General features: G+C 51.3%; 2 protein-coding genes across 2 annotated transcripts; both read left to right on the forward strand.

The window, feature by feature from the left end:
* Positions 1-870: 870 nt before the first annotated feature.
* Positions 871-3,515, forward strand: BJX68DRAFT_275830 (pyruvate kinase CDC19; the record flags this gene model as incomplete). The annotated part of the gene is made up of 8 exons (XM_071047935.1): positions 871-994; positions 1,096-1,140; positions 1,197-1,243; positions 1,303-1,383; positions 1,440-1,561; positions 1,623-2,456; positions 2,515-2,596; positions 2,653-3,515. 8 exons carry the CDS (start codon positions 871-873, stop codon positions 2,896-2,898), a joined length of 1,581 nt encoding a protein of 526 aa, XP_070899104.1. The 3' UTR covers positions 2,899-3,515.
* Positions 3,516-12,132: 8,617 nt separating this feature from the next.
* BJX68DRAFT_237238 (uncharacterized protein) lies at positions 12,133-16,756 on the forward strand. Its single transcript, XM_071040154.1, has 2 exons — positions 12,133-12,573; positions 12,632-16,756. Exons 1-2 carry the CDS (start codon positions 12,415-12,417, stop codon positions 16,457-16,459), a joined length of 3,987 nt encoding a protein of 1,328 aa, XP_070899105.1. The 5' UTR covers positions 12,133-12,414; the 3' UTR covers positions 16,460-16,756.
* The last annotated feature ends 7 nt before the right edge of the window (positions 16,757-16,763 follow it).

The raw sequence follows: 16,763 nt of genomic DNA on the forward strand, positions 1-16,763 counted from the left end.
GGGAAAGATGTGGCTGGTGAGGTTGCTTCCTCCAACTCGACTAAGCCTAGTCCGATCTGGATGAACCGGACATTGGTTGTCCGGCACAAGAGTTACTCCGAAGTAGAGCTAGGCTGCGGGCAGAAATTGCCAGCGTTGAGCCTGTCCTGGACTTCTGATGGCGGCGCAACGGGGATGTCTATACAATACAGTTGGCCAATCAGGCAGCTCAAACAATGCAAGTGATTTGTGGTGATCTCTGACAGGCTTCGCGCGCTTCACCCTGGCATTGGCAAGGATACGGAGTACATGAGCTCTATTCGAGATATCAACCTTGGCAAGTGGATGAGATCTGCCATCGATCATCAATCATCACAGCATTATTCAGATGATGAGCGAAATCATGTCACCCAAAGGTCCTTGGAGCCTACTATAGATCGCTAATTAGAGAGGATTGCCAATGCTTGGGGTGGTCTCCTGATGCCTCTTCCCGGGATGTTTGACGTCAGATCATTGAGAAGAAAAAAAGCAACAAAGATAGCTGCCGGTTGTCAATGCAAATAACAGAGACCATTAGATTGATAGTTTATTCTCTTAGCGAGATGGAATGAATAATGGAAAGAGGAGCCGGCCGATAAAAACCGCTTTCGCAGTCGGCCAACAGTATTTTCCCTCCCGGGCACACCCCAACGGAGCCCCTCCTCCCGCTCTGCGTCTCACCGGGGCTCGCGAACGGTGTTGGCCGATTTCTGGTCTTCTCCCCTCTCAACTTTTTTCCCTTATCGTCCCTCCATTCTGCTTCCTCCTCCTTCTCTCCTCCCCATCGAAACTCACCTTACAATTCCCCTCCCATCTTCTCTTCAATTATTCACCGTAGAGAAGCTATTCACAATGGCCGCAAGCTCGTCCCTCGACCATCTGAGCAATCGGATGAAGCTGGAGTGGCACTCCAAGCTCAACACCGAGATGGTCCCCGCGAAGAACTTCCGCCGCACCTCCATCATCTGTACTATCGGTATGTCCTTGTTCGGAGCGCCCGCATTTCGAGTTTCAGCCGTCCGCCAGATCTAAAATCCAGCGGGCATGAATTTTGACTGACGCGCGCTCGCTCTCTAGGCCCCAAGACGAACTCCGTGGAGAAAATCAACGCGCTCCGCAAAGGTACAGCAACACATTCAATGCAGCCCGTCGCGATTCAGACTGACATGCCTCAACAGCCGGTCTCAACGTCGTCCGCATGAACTTCTCCCACGGCTCATACGAGGTAATTCTTTCCCACCACCTGTGATGGTTAAAGTTCAAATCGGTCTGACTGGCGCCTAGTACCACCAATCCGTCATTGACCACGCTCGCGAAGCCGAGAGGCAGCAGGCTGGACGTCCTGTTGCTATCGCTCTTGATACTGTAAGTCCGCTTTTTCATCCGGCGCTTCCGTCTTCGCAATATTGACAGGCGTCTAGAAAGGACCTGAGATCCGTACCGGAAACACTGTCGGAGATAAGGACTTTCCCATTAAGGCCGGCCACGAGCTCAACATTACCACCGACGAGCAATATGCCACCGCCTCCGATGACCAGAACATGTGAGTTTCCACAGTTCATCGATCAAAGCGCGACCGAGTCCACTAACACAGCGATCTTCAGGTACCTCGACTACAAGAACATCACCAAGGTGATCTCCCCTGGCAAGCTCATCTATGTCGATGATGGTATCCTTTCATTTGAAGTCATCGAGGTCGTAGACGATAACACACTGCGCTGCCGATGCTTGAACAACGGCAACATCTCTTCCCGCAAGGGTGTCAACTTGCCTGGCACCGATGTTGATCTGCCTGCCCTCTCCGAAAAGGATATCAGTGATCTGAGATTTGGTGTCAAGAACAAGGTCGATATGATTTTCGCTTCATTTATTCGTCGTGGAAGCGACATCCGTCACATTCGTGAGGTGCTCGGTGAGGAGGGCAAGGAGATTCAGATCATCGCCAAGATCGAGAACCAACAAGGTGTCAACAACTTTGACGAGATTCTTGAGGAAACCGATGGTGTCATGGTTGCCCGTGGTGACCTTGGTATCGAAATCCCTGCTCCCAAGGTGTTCATCGCCCAAAAGATGATGATCGCCAAGTGTAACATCAAGGGCAAGCCTGTTATCTGTGCCACTCAGATGCTCGAGTCCATGACATATAACCCTCGCCCGACTCGTGCCGAGGTTTCCGATGTCGCCAACGCTGTTCTTGACGGTGCCGACTGTGTCATGCTTTCAGGAGAGACCGCCAAGGGTAACTACCCTTGCGAGGCTGTCACAATGATGTCCGAGACCTGTCTGCTCGCTGAGGTTGCCATTCCTCACTTCAACGTTTTCGATGAGCTGCGCAACCTCGCTCCTCGTCCCACTGACACTGTCGAGTCGATCGCCATGGCTGCCGTGAGTGCCAGTCTTGAGCTCAACGCGGGAGCCATTGTTGTTCTCACCACTAGGTATGTCGTGTGCTCCTGTCCTCGCGTTCTTTCAGAAAATCGCTAACATGTTTCGAAGCGGTAACACTGCTCGCATGATCTCCAAGTATCGTCCCGTCTGCCCCATCATCATGGTTTCTCGCAACCCCGTCGCTTCAAGGGTAAGTTTCGTGACTTTGTGTTTAGATTTGCCTGAGTGCTGACATCCTTCTCTTAGTACTCTCACTTGTACCGCGGTGTCTGGCCCTTCCTCTTCCCCGAGAAGAAGCCCGACTTCAACGTCAAGATCTGGCAGGAGGATGTCGACCGTCGCCTCAAGTGGGGTATCTCGCACGGTCTCAAGCTCGGCATTATCAACAAGGGCGACAACATCGTCTGTGTGCAGGGCTGGCGCGGTGGCCAGGGCCACACCAACACCGTCCGTGTGGTCCCCGCCGAGGAGAACCTTGGTCTCTCTGAGTAAATCTCGTCGTGGAGAAGATCGCTGTCCCCGGTGGGAAAAGCGGCTGCGAAGACAGCGAACGGAGAGAATGCGTCACTGTAGACTGGCTCTGCTTAGACACTAGCCCCCTGAAATCTTCCCACCCGCTATGCAGCTCCTACGGATCTGTGTTAGCTCATACACCCTTCCATTCCTCTGCAATGTGCAAGGGAGGAGCGCAAACGATACCCGTTCGGACCCCTTGAATATGCGGAGGGTTTCACTTACTCTTGGGTAGAATGGACGGACATAGGCCTGTAATTCCGAATTCCTGACTTCGGCGTTAGTTTAGCAAACCATCGTTTAATGGTTCATGAAGCACAAATCAAAAGCTAGAACAACTAATGAATGTCTCATTGCTCTTAGCTTGATGCAATACATCTGTCAGGATCAGTTTCTCTGTAAATTAGTGGTAACAGTATGCGCTATCATCACGGCACCAGGCGGCTCAGCACAGAAGGAGCTTGCGAAAGAAGGAACAAAGTCAAAGAAAAGAAAAGAAGGGATTCCTGCGGGGAACAGAGGCTAGAAAAACCTCCGAGCCGCGGCAGGACCCCGGGGAGCTGCTGGGCTGTGGCCCGTGGGAGTTTCAAAGAAAGAAGGTGTTTCCTTCCCGAGTTCTCCCTTTAGCAGATTGTTTAGGAAGTGCAAATGCGACATTCCCCAGGGTCACGCCTTCCACACCTCGTTTTGGCAATTTGGCACACGCATTCTTGCATCTGGATCACATCCTCCCATGAAAGAGATGAGTAGGGAAGAAAAAGAAAAGAACTTTAGCTGAAATGAATAATTAGTTCTTCATATGATCTCGGTAAATCATCAGCCCGGTCTGACGTCCCGACTTCCGCCGATGACTCGGCATCCACTCGGCGTAGCGGAGATGGGGTTTTCGCGGCATACGGAGTAGACCCCACCGAGGCGATATTTCTCTTCATTACTAGTGCAGACTATGCAGATGCCGAACACTATCTATGTATGTAGTAAGACTAGTAGTAGGTCTGTGTCCGTGTCATCAAATTTATGGAAAGAGGGTGTAAACGCCGTAAAAGTTGTACATAGAAATGGCAGCCAAAATGAATGTCTTCCCGGTCGCTTAGCAATTGTATGCATCAATGCATCATCATCGTAAACTCGTATCTTCATCAAGCGTGTTTCTCATACACAGAACATCGTACATCTAGTATTCGCTTTCAGCCGCCCCGTCAGCGGTATCTACATCCATCAGCGGGTGGTGGTGGTGATTGTAGTGCCCATGGACATCCACTGGCGCATATCGCTGCATTCGCGACGGTTGAACCTGATGCCAGCAACTGCGGGAGCGTTAGCGATAGCTTAGAATAAATGCACATTCGTCCTTACCTTGGAGCTTGAAGCACATATCGGGCCATTGCCTCCCTGAAACGACTCTTGTATTCCTTCGGACTGGTAACTGTAGGCCGGTTCTTACCGCCGCCTGCGAATCCGCGGTCTTTGATCCAAGACTCGAGCTTCTTGTCCCAGGTATATGTTCGTATGCAGTCGATGACGCCGACCACCAATTCTGAGCGGGCCTCGTCGATGGCAATCATGAGTGAATAGTCCATCACGTTCTGGCGTGCAAGGAAAAGAGTGTCGTTCCAAACACTTTGGCTGAGAAGCTTCTTTGAGTGTTCCCGTGTAAACAAGGGGGTTTCATAGATAAATTCCACCATGTTCTCGTCCAAGAGGACTTCGTTGCGTTCACCGGTGCTTTGGACCTTGCGATTCCTCATTGATCCCTTGAGATCAAAGATGCGTGTAGGGACGCGGTCGTAGAAGAGGTTCTCCATCAGAAGCAGATACCAGTTGAACTCCGTGTTAGTCGCAGGGTTTTTTATGATAACCTGGTAGAAACCAAACATCTTCGCGATTGCAGACGGCAGCTCGTGGAACAATACTTCGGACATGATCTGGAAGTAAGCAGGTGCAAATTTGAGGAAAGCTTGCGTTTCGATGGGCGACAATGATTTGAGAATAAAGCGATCATCTAAAGTTTTCAGGAAGAGAGAATTTGTTTTTCCTCCCTTGGAATCCCACTTGGCGCAACGAGATAACGACTCAACGATTCGATCTGCAACGCCACATTGCTTCTGCAAAGCGTCGAATTGCTCGGCGTAGAACACCTTGCACAGCATTTTCGCTTGACCTTCCTGAAACTGGTATTTCAAATGCGTACCAGTAGATCGGAGAAGGGAGTGCTGTACTCGGGATGCTTCATTGCCATCCTGGACATCCGGTGACTGTTCGTTGGCTTCCCCATGGTGTCTTTGTATGCTTGCCAGCTTCTCCTTGTAATCATTCGAATCTAGCGCAAAAGCTATCAATGAGCTCGGCTCATCCTCACGCACAATGATATCGCAGTCCGCGAAGACATGATCGGACATTGTGAGTGGATAGTCAAGAGGCGCCCAACCACTGGCCGAGCGCTCCGACCAAAAGTTTGTCAACAGCTTCAGGAGATTGCTTCGCTCGTGTTTCGGTAGCTCCTTGAGATCCATCGATTCGTCTTCCGGTGACATTTTAGACAAGTCGTCGTTAGGGTCAATCAGTTGAGGGTCGTCGGTCGAAGTGCGTTCTTCGTCGCTATGACCTTCTTCTACCTCCACGTCCGACAAACTGTTGCCAGCAGGCTGATCGTGTTCTTCCATATCAGAAGGGAAAGGTTCCAGCTTCAGAGAATTGCTTTGTTCCTCAGTGTCGGGGCTCTTTGCAAGGTCACTACTTTCTTTGCTGGGACGTGGCGGCGGTGAAAGAAGGTCATCTGCTTCCCCAGAAGGTTCCCGCTCCTCAACTGCCTCCCGGACATTTTTGTACACTTCGACAATTGGTTTTGAAGAAGCAAGCGGATACGCACGCGAATGTATACCTTTGGCCGCTCGTTGCTGGCGTTCACGTTGACGCTCCTTCTCAAATTCGCGGCTCAATTGCTCAAAGTGTTTCGCCAGAGACGATACGCGGTTCTTCTTCGTCGGTATAGAGCGAGGTATCAGGGATGGACCAGGCGTCAGCCGGCCGTTCCGGAAGGCTGAGAGGCCGAACCTCTCCGAGAGCTTTTTGTCGTGGTGCTTGGTTTTGAATTCCAAGGGAGGACTGACGGTGCCACTGGATCGTTGTAGCTTTCCTGAGCCAACTTTAGTCCCTTTAAAGGAGGGTGGCTCGTGTCCCAAGTCCTTAAGGGACTGAACAGGCTGCGACCTCGCGCGGAGAAGAGGTGGCGAAGTAGACTTTCCAGTACGGCGGTATGACCCCTCTGAAGGCCTTGGGATCGATGAGAAATTGTGAGTTGACGCGGTGGGGGTATGAGGAGTTGACTTGTCAACTTCATCAGGATTCCTGCTATTCGCATCCGCTGTGGCCGTATCGTGGCTCGTCTCAGTCGACGTGATGTCAGGATTGTCATCGGGTGAAACGGACTCTGGACGGCATTCGATGTTCGTCGATAGGGTCTCCGCTCTTTCCATATCGCCTTGATCCGTTTGGGGAGTTGAGCTACGGTCCTGCGTTTTGTCTACGGGTTCAGCAGACTCGGTGAGGGATCCCTGCGATGCAGACGTCAGCCGCTGCCCATTGGTAGGTGATGGCGCAGCGGAGCGACTCCCATCTGTACTGGTTTGGTCCGTTGGCATGGTGTTTCCCCGTTCTCCAGAGTGCTCTTCAACAACTGAGACAAGAACATCCTGCGCTTTTTCAGGAGAGAGCGTCATTCGACGAACTGGCCGAGGGGCTTCAGGACTCTGAGCATGTTCGCACTCAGCTTCAGTTGGGGTGGTTGGTTGATCGTCGCTGGAGGTAAGAGATGTGACCGAAGCATCTCTATCCAAGAAAATCTTTTTCAGCTGCAGGGTCGCAAGTCGCCTAATGTCCTTCTCTGACGGGAAGAAATTCTTCTCAAACTCAGCGAAAGCCGAATCCCACTCCACAACCTTTTCTTGGACGGACCTCATAACCTCATTCAGGGGGATGACCTCCCAATATCGGGAATTCATGTACCTCTCCTGCAGCTGCTTTATCAATAAAGCATGATCCTCATTAACTTTCCTCGTCAAGTTCTCAATTTCTTTCTTGCAGTCGTCGATAATGTTCGGGAGAACGCTTTCGACATTGATCTTTTTGAGCCGCGCCTTGACAGAGAGCATGAACTTGGTGATGCGGTGCTCAATTTTTTGATACACTTCGTTCTTGAGTCTCAAGTCATTATCGACTTTCCATGTCACCCGTGTTCTTGGGACAATTATCTCGAGCAGATTGATGGGGTCGTATTGGATTCGAATAGCAACATCCTTAAAGCCAAAATACCGAAGATGGTCACGTTGCAGGTCATGTGGACAAACTCCAGCACGAGCACGCAAGTTCTTGCTCCAAAAGGAGAGCTCCAAGTACTTTCCGAAAGAGTATTTCCAGGTATTGTCAGACATTGGCAAGACTTGAGTCTCATTCCCGCAGATCTTGCAACAGCTCCACATCAGGATTGTATCCTGGTAACCTCTGAGCTTTGAAGGGTAGGGTTGGGTAAAGATGCTGATCTGAGCCTCGCCATGAACGTACTGACGGTGATGCTCAAACATGCGTTTTTCACACCCGTTCGCAGTGCAGATTGCATTTGCATGCAAGCATATATCTTCCACATACTGACCCACTGTACAATCAGGCTCATAGTTGATATCATCACCGTGCTCGTTGTAGAACTCCAAGGTAAGGACATCTGGGCCAGAGCATGGAATAGATGTTGTCGTGCAAACCAGGCTGAAGAGAACGGCAATATTCTGGTGCGCCCATGGATCGAATAGGCCTACCGTACCGTTTATGTATGCTTCCCACTGACGTTTTTGGGTTAGATAGTGGTGCAAAGCTCGGTCATACTCAGCGTCGTGGACGGCTTGCAGGACTTCTTTGACTTTGGGCGATGCATCTTTTGGAGCCTCATGGACCATCTCCGGAGTGATGAGACTGAATTTAAGGTTCTTCATCTTCTCCTCAGACGCCTGGGACTCGTAAAGGTTCTGGTCCCGGAGACGCTTGAGGTAGGCCAATCTCCGTTCCATCTCTCTGGCCCGCATCAAAAGGTGGGGAGGTTCAAACTTGACGAAGGGCGAGGCGGAGAGAATTTTTGTCTCAAAATCTCGAACTATGTCCTCATAATAAGTTGGCATGGGCACGTCGTCAGGAACCTCGGTAGCCTCAATTGCCATGACGTTATCTTGGGGCGAGGTATCCCTTTTCTTGCTGTCCAGCTCATTCTCGGGGTTCATCGACTGAGCACTAGAGCCATCGTGCACAGTAGCTAGTGAAGAAGCTGGTCTCTGATGTGCCGCATCCTCTAGTCGCTTCTCAACCCCCAATGTCGGTGACGTTGGGATTTGAGCAAATTCGTCTCGCATCACACAGGTCTCCAGCCTAAGGTTGTAAACAACATAAGTCATGAACTCAGCAATCCTCTTGACTCTGGAAAGGACATCGTGATTGCCTCCACGTAGGACAATTGTGCATCCGAGCTCCTTGCGACAGCCAGAGAGATAAATGTAAGTCTTCCTTTGCCCTTTGTAAACATATGTTTTGACGTCGAAACTATCACATTCGCTGTTTACTGGAGTTGTCACCAGCTTATCCATGGAGGTGATTATCGGCGTTTGTGTACACCGAGAAACTGCCTCCAAGACAGAAGATTTGACGTTGTACACTGTGGCGATACCGGCGCGGTCCAGCAATTCCAGGGCCAACCCGGACACATTCTTCTCAACAAGCAGCAAGTTTGGTCGTAAAGCAGATATTCGACTGACCAAGTTTTCTAGGAACTCCCGCTCCTGGCGAATCACATGCTCCAAGCTCATAAATTGTTGCTGATGGCGAGCATATTCGAGAGCGAACGCGATGATGAGAATCTTAGGTTGAACGATGCTCCGAGGCATGCTTTTCAGAGCGACATTCTTGCTGAACACCAAGCCCGGAACATAGGATGTGTCACCAGGCCGCCCGCCAGGAATCTTTTTCAGCTTTATATAGTGACGAATATCCATATCGTCGCCGCTCTGAACCTGGGGGTCCACTTCGTCAGCCGCTTTGAGCAATATCGGAAGCAACGCTGTCTCCCAGCTGTGGGGGTTGGGCACCGAGGAATCCTCGAGGAGTTGCCGGAGGAGTTTTCGAACGTGTTGTAAGCTTGCTTTGTTCATTTCAATGGGCGGGGCTCCCGCTCCCCTCATAGATGAGCTCCTGGTCATCTTGAAGCCACTTGAGGCCACAGCTGCGGGTAGTAGAGGGCCGGAATTATGGGGGTCATAAGGATTGAAGATGCCCTCCTTGGATGTCCGGGGAGAGTGTCGGTGAATGCTGCTCGCAACGCTAAGGTTACGACGGCGAGAAGATCTGGGAGGATTAATAGCTCGTAGACTGTTCAAGCTACTGTCGTCTAATTCACGAACAGGTTGACCGAAGCCGATTGTGCTTCGGTCTCCGAACGCAGATCGTCCTTTTTTCATGGCAGCCAGAAGGCCTCCAAAAGTGGTCCTTTCATTGTCCCCGCCGCTTTTAGAGAGCGTGCCTTCGGACACCGCTGCCAGTAAGCTTGGCTGCTCGTCGCCGCTAGATGCATCATCGGATAAGTATTGAGCGAGGTCCGGGTCTATGATGTTGTCTTTATGAAATGCAGGGAGCCGTGCTTCAAATGGCGCATCGTCCGCATGACGGCGCTGAAAAGGAGCTCGCTCATCGTGATAAGACTTGAAATTGCGAACAACTTGCTGGCGGGAATGATGACGTTTATGGCCCATAGAATGAGTACGCCCACTCAAAGTAGATTTCAGAGATCTTGAGGACGTGGGCCTCGCCAACGGCCTATCGGGGCTGATTTCGAGGACGGCCGAGCGACGGTTATGCCCTTCTCCAGCACGCCTCGTTGCTGGAATTGCCATTGTAGGTGTCTTCATTACATGGTCCATGGACTGTGAGATAATGGATGCTGCATCGTCATCGTCAGCACCAAGGCGAGAAAAGTTCCCGGCGCTCAATTCAGAGACCCGAGGATTGAATATTATTGGACTTTGCTGTTCGCTGTCTGAGTAATCGGAAGAATCATCGTCATGCCCATTGATCATAACCTCACAAGGCTTGCATACGCGTATCGTTCCTGGCTGCCCAAACTTTTCGCCCGGTATGAGAATAGTGCACTTTGAATCAAATATTTGGCCACAGGTGCGACAGTGATGTTTCCGACGAAACGTCGAGAAAGGCTCCCCACAATGGAAGCAGTCTCTGGCACCTTCATCCTTCATCCAGAAATCTTTACTGAGCAATCTGCTTCTGAGGTGTGTTACGACGCCTTCGCCGGGGTTCGAGCGCTGACTTTTACCCTCGTTAGAAGGTTTCCTGCTGAAACTAGTGTTGAGAGGTGATATGACGGTGGGGGAGCCCATGGCAGTGTTGACTGACGATACTTGCGACGTTGGGTAACCTGGTAAACGGCCAGTGCGAGAAATACTCGGCCTCTCTTTAGTGTCGCCGTGAGGACGAGGCTCCGACGGCTCCTTCGGCGGGGCTTCCCCGTCAAGAAATGACATTGAAGTTGCGATTGTCGAAGGCGTACGTCCCTCAGCATAACCGCTGTCTTCTCCACTAGTGAATTGATTGACACTATCTGCTCCAGAGCCTGTATTGTTAGAGACGTCGGGTTGTACGGCAATTGAAGAGTTGGATCTAGTCCTCTCTGTTTTCTCTATGAACGGAAAATTGCCATCCCGCCCGCTGTCGATCGAGGGTTTAGCTTTCCTTAGCGAAGGTTGAAACCCGCTGTCTGCATCACGGCCTGCACGTGCATCTGGCTTCCTGGAGCTGTCGCGGATTCGGCCACCACTATGTGTGCTACCAGACTCTGCATTCGATGAGTGGTCGAATGAATTGTTGTGGCCTTTTGCTTGCAGAACAGGGGAGTGTGTCCGTTGTTGACTCCAACCTGAAGAGCTTAAAGAGGCGGCGCGGGGGTACTCATCATTCTCAGCACCACTCGATTCCATGACTTGCGGGTCATGCAAGGAAGGGTTAGCGGAGGCATCACTCATAGCCCCGGCCGTCTCCTTGATCGCATTGACATGTAATTCTGTGACAGTGGGATCCACAGCTCCGGAGCTCCCATGAGGTTTTGGCAGCGAGGCACCGGAAGGCTTGATTGTCGCCGAGGGCGGTACAGAGGCCTTGGAGGATATACTCCCGGCCTTTGAAGAGACTTTTGACGATTTCGCCATACTAGGAGCGCTCGAGGCGTCATGGAGAGACGGGTGGCTGACAGAGGTCGGTGAGTTCAACGTCGAACCTAGAGGAGATCCCAGATATTGCTGAGACTCGACGGACATGGCGTCTGGGGTACGCTTTGTGGACGGGCGTTCCGACGGCGGACGCTTTGAGGATGAATCCTCCGCTGACCTCCCAACGCCGCTCACCATATCCCGCATTCCACCCACGGAGGTCCGTAGCCTACTATATAGACCACTTAGGCCACCTTGGAGCTCACCGGTCATGCTCTTGTCGTCCACCGCGGATGCTGGGGCCGGAGGGCTAGCGAACTCGTTGAAAACGGTGAGGGCATCTGACTGATAGGCAGCGGTATGTATTTGGTCAAGAGCAGCGTTGAGACTATCGCGTTCTGCCTGTGTTGATAGAGATGCGCGGGAACTTCGTCGACCGAGTGGGAGGAATATCGAGGACGCTGACGGACTCGAGGTCCCTTGAGACCGCTGGGAAGCCATCTCGACTGTTCGGCGTCACGATCGAAGAGGAGACGAGGTGGTAAGCGACTCCGGCGACTGTGAAGGTCTTAAGTTAGTGGAGTTGGGTCGTGGCAAACATCGGCGTAATCCTGCTGCGGAGAAGCTTCAAGGTTCAGTAGGCGGTAGTTGCTATTCTGTGCAGCGAGTATCCATGCAAGTGATTGACTTCGCATTTTGCAAGGATACGTGTCTCGGCAGGGGTCGTCCGGTACTGAAGCCAGGGTCCTGGGAGCGTGGATTTCTTTTGAGTGGGAAACGATGGCTGCTTCCAGATCGGTGCTATGGTATCGCAGCGCCCGCACTACGGGCAGCCCTGCAGCTGCAGATGCCTAATCGCGAATGACGTTGGTGTGGCGCATGAGTCTTTATTGTGGCTGGTGTCCCGTGCTGTGGCGGTGACAAACGCGAGAAACCGCGTTTGCTCGGAAATCAGTCGATCAATCATGCCTAGGTTTCGCTCTGAGGACCTGATTGCTGTTAGCAGAAGCGATGAATGAGCATCTGCCGAATTTACTCGATACTTCCTCGCTCGAATACGGGACCCTCGATACTCTTAACCCTTCATCAACTTTTCAATCAGCTACTTGATTCCGCTCCGATGCGGCGCCCTCTCACAAAAATTCTGTGACTCCCAATGAGCGAACCTCCATTAGCTCTGGAACAGAGTACGATGTCGCATACGGCTTTACATATACTCAGAACGTAGTTCTGATCGACCCGTACAATGAGTGACTCTATCTGGATATCAACCTTCATTGAACACTGCCTCTCCAGCTACCACACTGAGGAGAACTTGCGACCAGACCGCGACCTGAAATGGGAAGATGATGGAAGTAACCTCCGTTTTCCAAGTCCTGTCAAGCACAGCGCCTTGATCAACTCTGTAAGCTGCATTTAACATTCAATACGGCCATGCCTCTAACTTCTCTTCTTTCCTGCAGTGGAATCTCCCAAATGCCATTCTGACCGATTCGGACACGCAAATCGAAGCAAGACTATCAGGCGAATCCCTCCAAGAATATGGTAGAGCCTTCCCGCGGGAACCGCTTAGCAGCGATGGGTGCCGAGGGTATCTCATTCAGTTGGACAAGTTCGAGCTGGTTTACGCATACTCTACTGGAAAGCCAAGCGTTAACCTTTACGTCGAACGGTTCAGTATCATATGGGGAAGAGGCAAGACTAGGTCTCCGCCAACAGGGAAAATGATTAGGAAAAAGCGCCCTCTGGTTTTGCTAATGCAGAAAGTTTATGGTGAGATCAAAGCCAGAGAATCACAAGAATTGCAAGCGAAGAACCGATCCAAGGAAGAACTAGGGAGCGAAGGGAGTGTTGGTGATATTCTCGCAACCCAAGCAATAAATGGTCATGCATATGCTTCCACGCAGGCCCATTTTATGTCTCAATCATCTTCCCACCTATCCGCGATTTCAGAGCCAAGACATGACCCAGTACATGATGCAACCAGTTCGCAGAACAACTCGAGACCAGAAACCGCAGAAGGGTCACGACCGAGCCGAGAGAGGTTTACGGATACGCACTTGTTGAATCGGCCATCTGTGACTGCTGCGGTAGGACATTCTCGCGGTGCAAGGAGTGTATCTACTACTAGTAATAGGCTTCCATCCCCCGACGAAGTGCAAAGACCAACGAATACACCTCTGAATAAAACTCCACCTGTGGAGGCAGAGATTAGTTCTGGGCCAGCTGGGCCGCAAGTCAGCACAACTCGTCCTTCTCCGCACGATCTTACCGGAAAGGGTAGTCCGCCTGTGAATATGGAAGGAATGTTACAGGGGGAAGACATTGAAAGGCGAGACTCTCCGTACTCTCCTGATAAGCAATTGAATTCCCAACTGCAAGCTTCACAAAATGTTACTTACCGGCCACGAAACCCACGGGCAGATACAAGTCAGAGTATGGTTGACCCCTGGGAGGATATGGCGGAAATCAGAAGCGTCGATGTCACGGTACCAGCAGATCAAAGGGAGATCCTGGGGCGTGAAAAGAGCCAGTGGTATCCACCTCTGATTGGGCAACCCAGTGTTTCCGGCCATGTGCCGCCGGCCTTGCTAGACGAATGGAATAAAATTGTCCCCCGAAGGAGCCGAAGAACAGCAGGCAGCAGATCGAATTCTGCGGAGGATGACCGGCCTAATGACTATAATACACGTTCGTCAGGAAGCCAAGGATTAGCAGATAGGAGATCAAAGTCTCCGGGAGATGATCGGCCTAGTGGCCATAATACCCCGACAGCAGAAGGCTCAAGAACAGCCGACAGTACAGCAGAATCTCCGGAAGATGATGGATCCAGTGAGCGTGACACACCGTCGCCAGAGACAGAAACTTTTAGCTGGAGCCAGAGCCCTGACCAACCACCGCGTCGTGGTAGGGGGGCTTTACCATTGCCAGACGATAGCAGTCCGCCCAGGGGACAATCTGTATCTCGCGCACTACAACGGATGAGCTCAGGTGCGCTGGGAGTCACAAATCCCACGTCCCACGATTCAACGAATGAGAACCGTCCACCATTCGAGGCTGGTCAAGAACAAGTCCTTGGTAACTCAGCTAGATCCCTTGAACTCGCGAGGACTAAACCAGCATCTGAAGTTTTTGCACTGACTGTGGTGCATGGCAGTGGCGGGCACGAATCTGATGACTGCGGCTCCGAATCAGAAATGGATGAAATAGTACCCCAGCCACAGAGTGGTAGCACGCAACAAGGAGTGTCTAGTGAGCTCGAAATGTCAAGCTCAGGCCCGCCTTTGCCTGAGTCTACAAAACAAATCCAGGTTGCGGAAACTCCATCAACAGTTCTCCATAAATCGCGTGCTATATCATCCAAACAAGGTGACTTGGAGCTCAGACCAACGAATTTGGATCTTTCCTCACAGGCCGACAAGTCTTCGTCTCAATCACGCATCGTCAACACGTACGCAAGCCTCGAGGGAGATAGCAGAGAGGAACTGTTTCAGGGTAGCTCAAAATCCGTTCTAGAAAACGAGGGCGACAGTGCAACCGGTGCGCAAGTAGTCGACACGCCAATAAGCGGCCAGGGTCCGCAAACGCAGGATTTCACTTCTCAATCCCAGTCGGGTTCTCTCTTGCCTTCATCGGCACCGAAGAGTACCGAATTGAGCGCACCTATCGCGGTTGCTACGTATCCATCGCAGTCTTCCAACGCCTTTTCGTCCTACCGCGACCTTCCTTCATCGTCAATGTTTTCGATGGTAGAGGAGCAGAGGAGCCCCAGCATACAGCGTTCTGCACCAGAAAGCCCTCTCATACCTCCGAAGCGCCTTGCATCTGAGATTGATGCCGACTTCAACACATCACCGTCAAAACGAAGCAAGGTGGATCAAAAGCCAACAATAATCGATCTTGAAGCTGAATATGACGCAAAACTCCTTTCCCGCTATCAAGAATGCATCAATTCAGCACAGTCCACCGAAGCGTCAAAAGCTTATAAGGATTTCTGCCGTACCTACCCTGCGTATGTTGGGGATTTCGCTCACTTTGTGAAACTCTGCTCCAAACTACAAGCGTTCCGGGCACGTGGCAACCTACAACGATCTCCACTGTGGGATGATTTTATTATCAAAAGTCTTGAAGACTATGGTGCCTATGCAGAGCAATGTATGGCAAATGGAACCAAGCAGCTACCCTACGAAGAATTTTTCGCTAGCTCTTTCTCAAGGCCTACTTACAAGAGTCGGTCTCTGTCCATAGACGGGATCAATGCCTGCGCAGCTCAGTTTATTACTATTGACGAGACACCAACGGTTACACCACCTGATCCAACGACAGATACGAAACTATCCTTCACGAGCGGTATTAGGGACCAACTATCCAACTTCCACACGCATTCCTTCGCGGCGACGCGAGATTATGAATCCCAAGGCACCCAAGAAGATAATGGCATCGGGTCTCAATACAGCATTCCCGACAGCGAGCCTATTCGCGCCGCTGCACAGGAGATTGAGCACGAAGATACTCAGCAGACCGATGATAATGATGAAATCATGGAAGATGCTGAAGATATTGGCGCAGCCCACGAAACAGCTAGCATTGAGCTCGGTGATGAAGAGTCCCCCAATGTCAGGCAAGCCCTGTCTGGCGGCGACGACGACGACGACGACGAGACTATGGACGATCCTCTAGGTGACGAGCTAGCCGAGGCCGCAAACACAGAGCCAGCGGTCACTCGTGAAGATCCGGCCGAGCACCCTTTTGATGCAGTCGTAGAAGCGGACAATGATGTTGATCGCAACGATCAACATGAAATCACTGGCGCGGATGCTCTAAATGCACAAATGGACGATGAAGATGAAGTCGGAGAAACAGAGGAAGACGAACCCGAGCCCGCTTCCGCAGTTGCAGACAAATACGCAGAAGTCGAAGAAACAGATGGTGACCAGTCCGAGGCTGCGAGCGAAACAGCCGCAAACGCAAACGCAGAAGTCGACGAGGTCGAAGAAGCAGTCGAAAAATTAGTTGACGAAGTAGCCGACGAAACGGCCTCGGACATAGACTTCGCAGTGCCCGACCCTGGTGACGCTGACGACCCCAACGAGAACTGGTTCCTCTCCCTACGCAACATCTACCCCGCAGAGCCCGTCTGGTCCGACGACGCCAACACTCCTTTCAAGAAATGGGCGCGGGCAGATCAGAATGTCTTCAGTGTGCGGAATCGTCGCGGGGGCGCGCATGTGTTGACTGACGAGCAGGGCGTTATCCAGCGGATGAACCGGACGAGTTGGACGCGGCGATGAGTTGCTATGTTTTGTTTCTTTTGCTTATTTTGATTGGTTTCATGCGATTGATATCTCTGACTCGATCAATATTCAATATTTCTTGCTTTTCAAGCCTTTCGCGGAGGTTTTATTACTATATCATAGCGTTATATGGGTGCGCGAATCGTCCGTAATTTCACTTCCAGTGAAGTTTGCGGGAGAAAATTGAATCTGTACACGGTATCGTTTGTTGAGCACCTGAGGCACTCCAAGGCTAGTATTACCACATACGACATTTCTATAGAAGGTCTACTCAAACCAAGTAGCTACGTGATCAGTGTAT

Source organism: Aspergillus pseudodeflectus, assembly GCF_044049435.1.
Source record: "Aspergillus pseudodeflectus strain CBS 756.74 chromosome Unknown BJX68scaffold_21, whole genome shotgun sequence".
In the NCBI taxonomy this organism is placed as follows: domain Eukaryota; kingdom Fungi; phylum Ascomycota; class Eurotiomycetes; order Eurotiales; family Aspergillaceae; genus Aspergillus; species Aspergillus pseudodeflectus.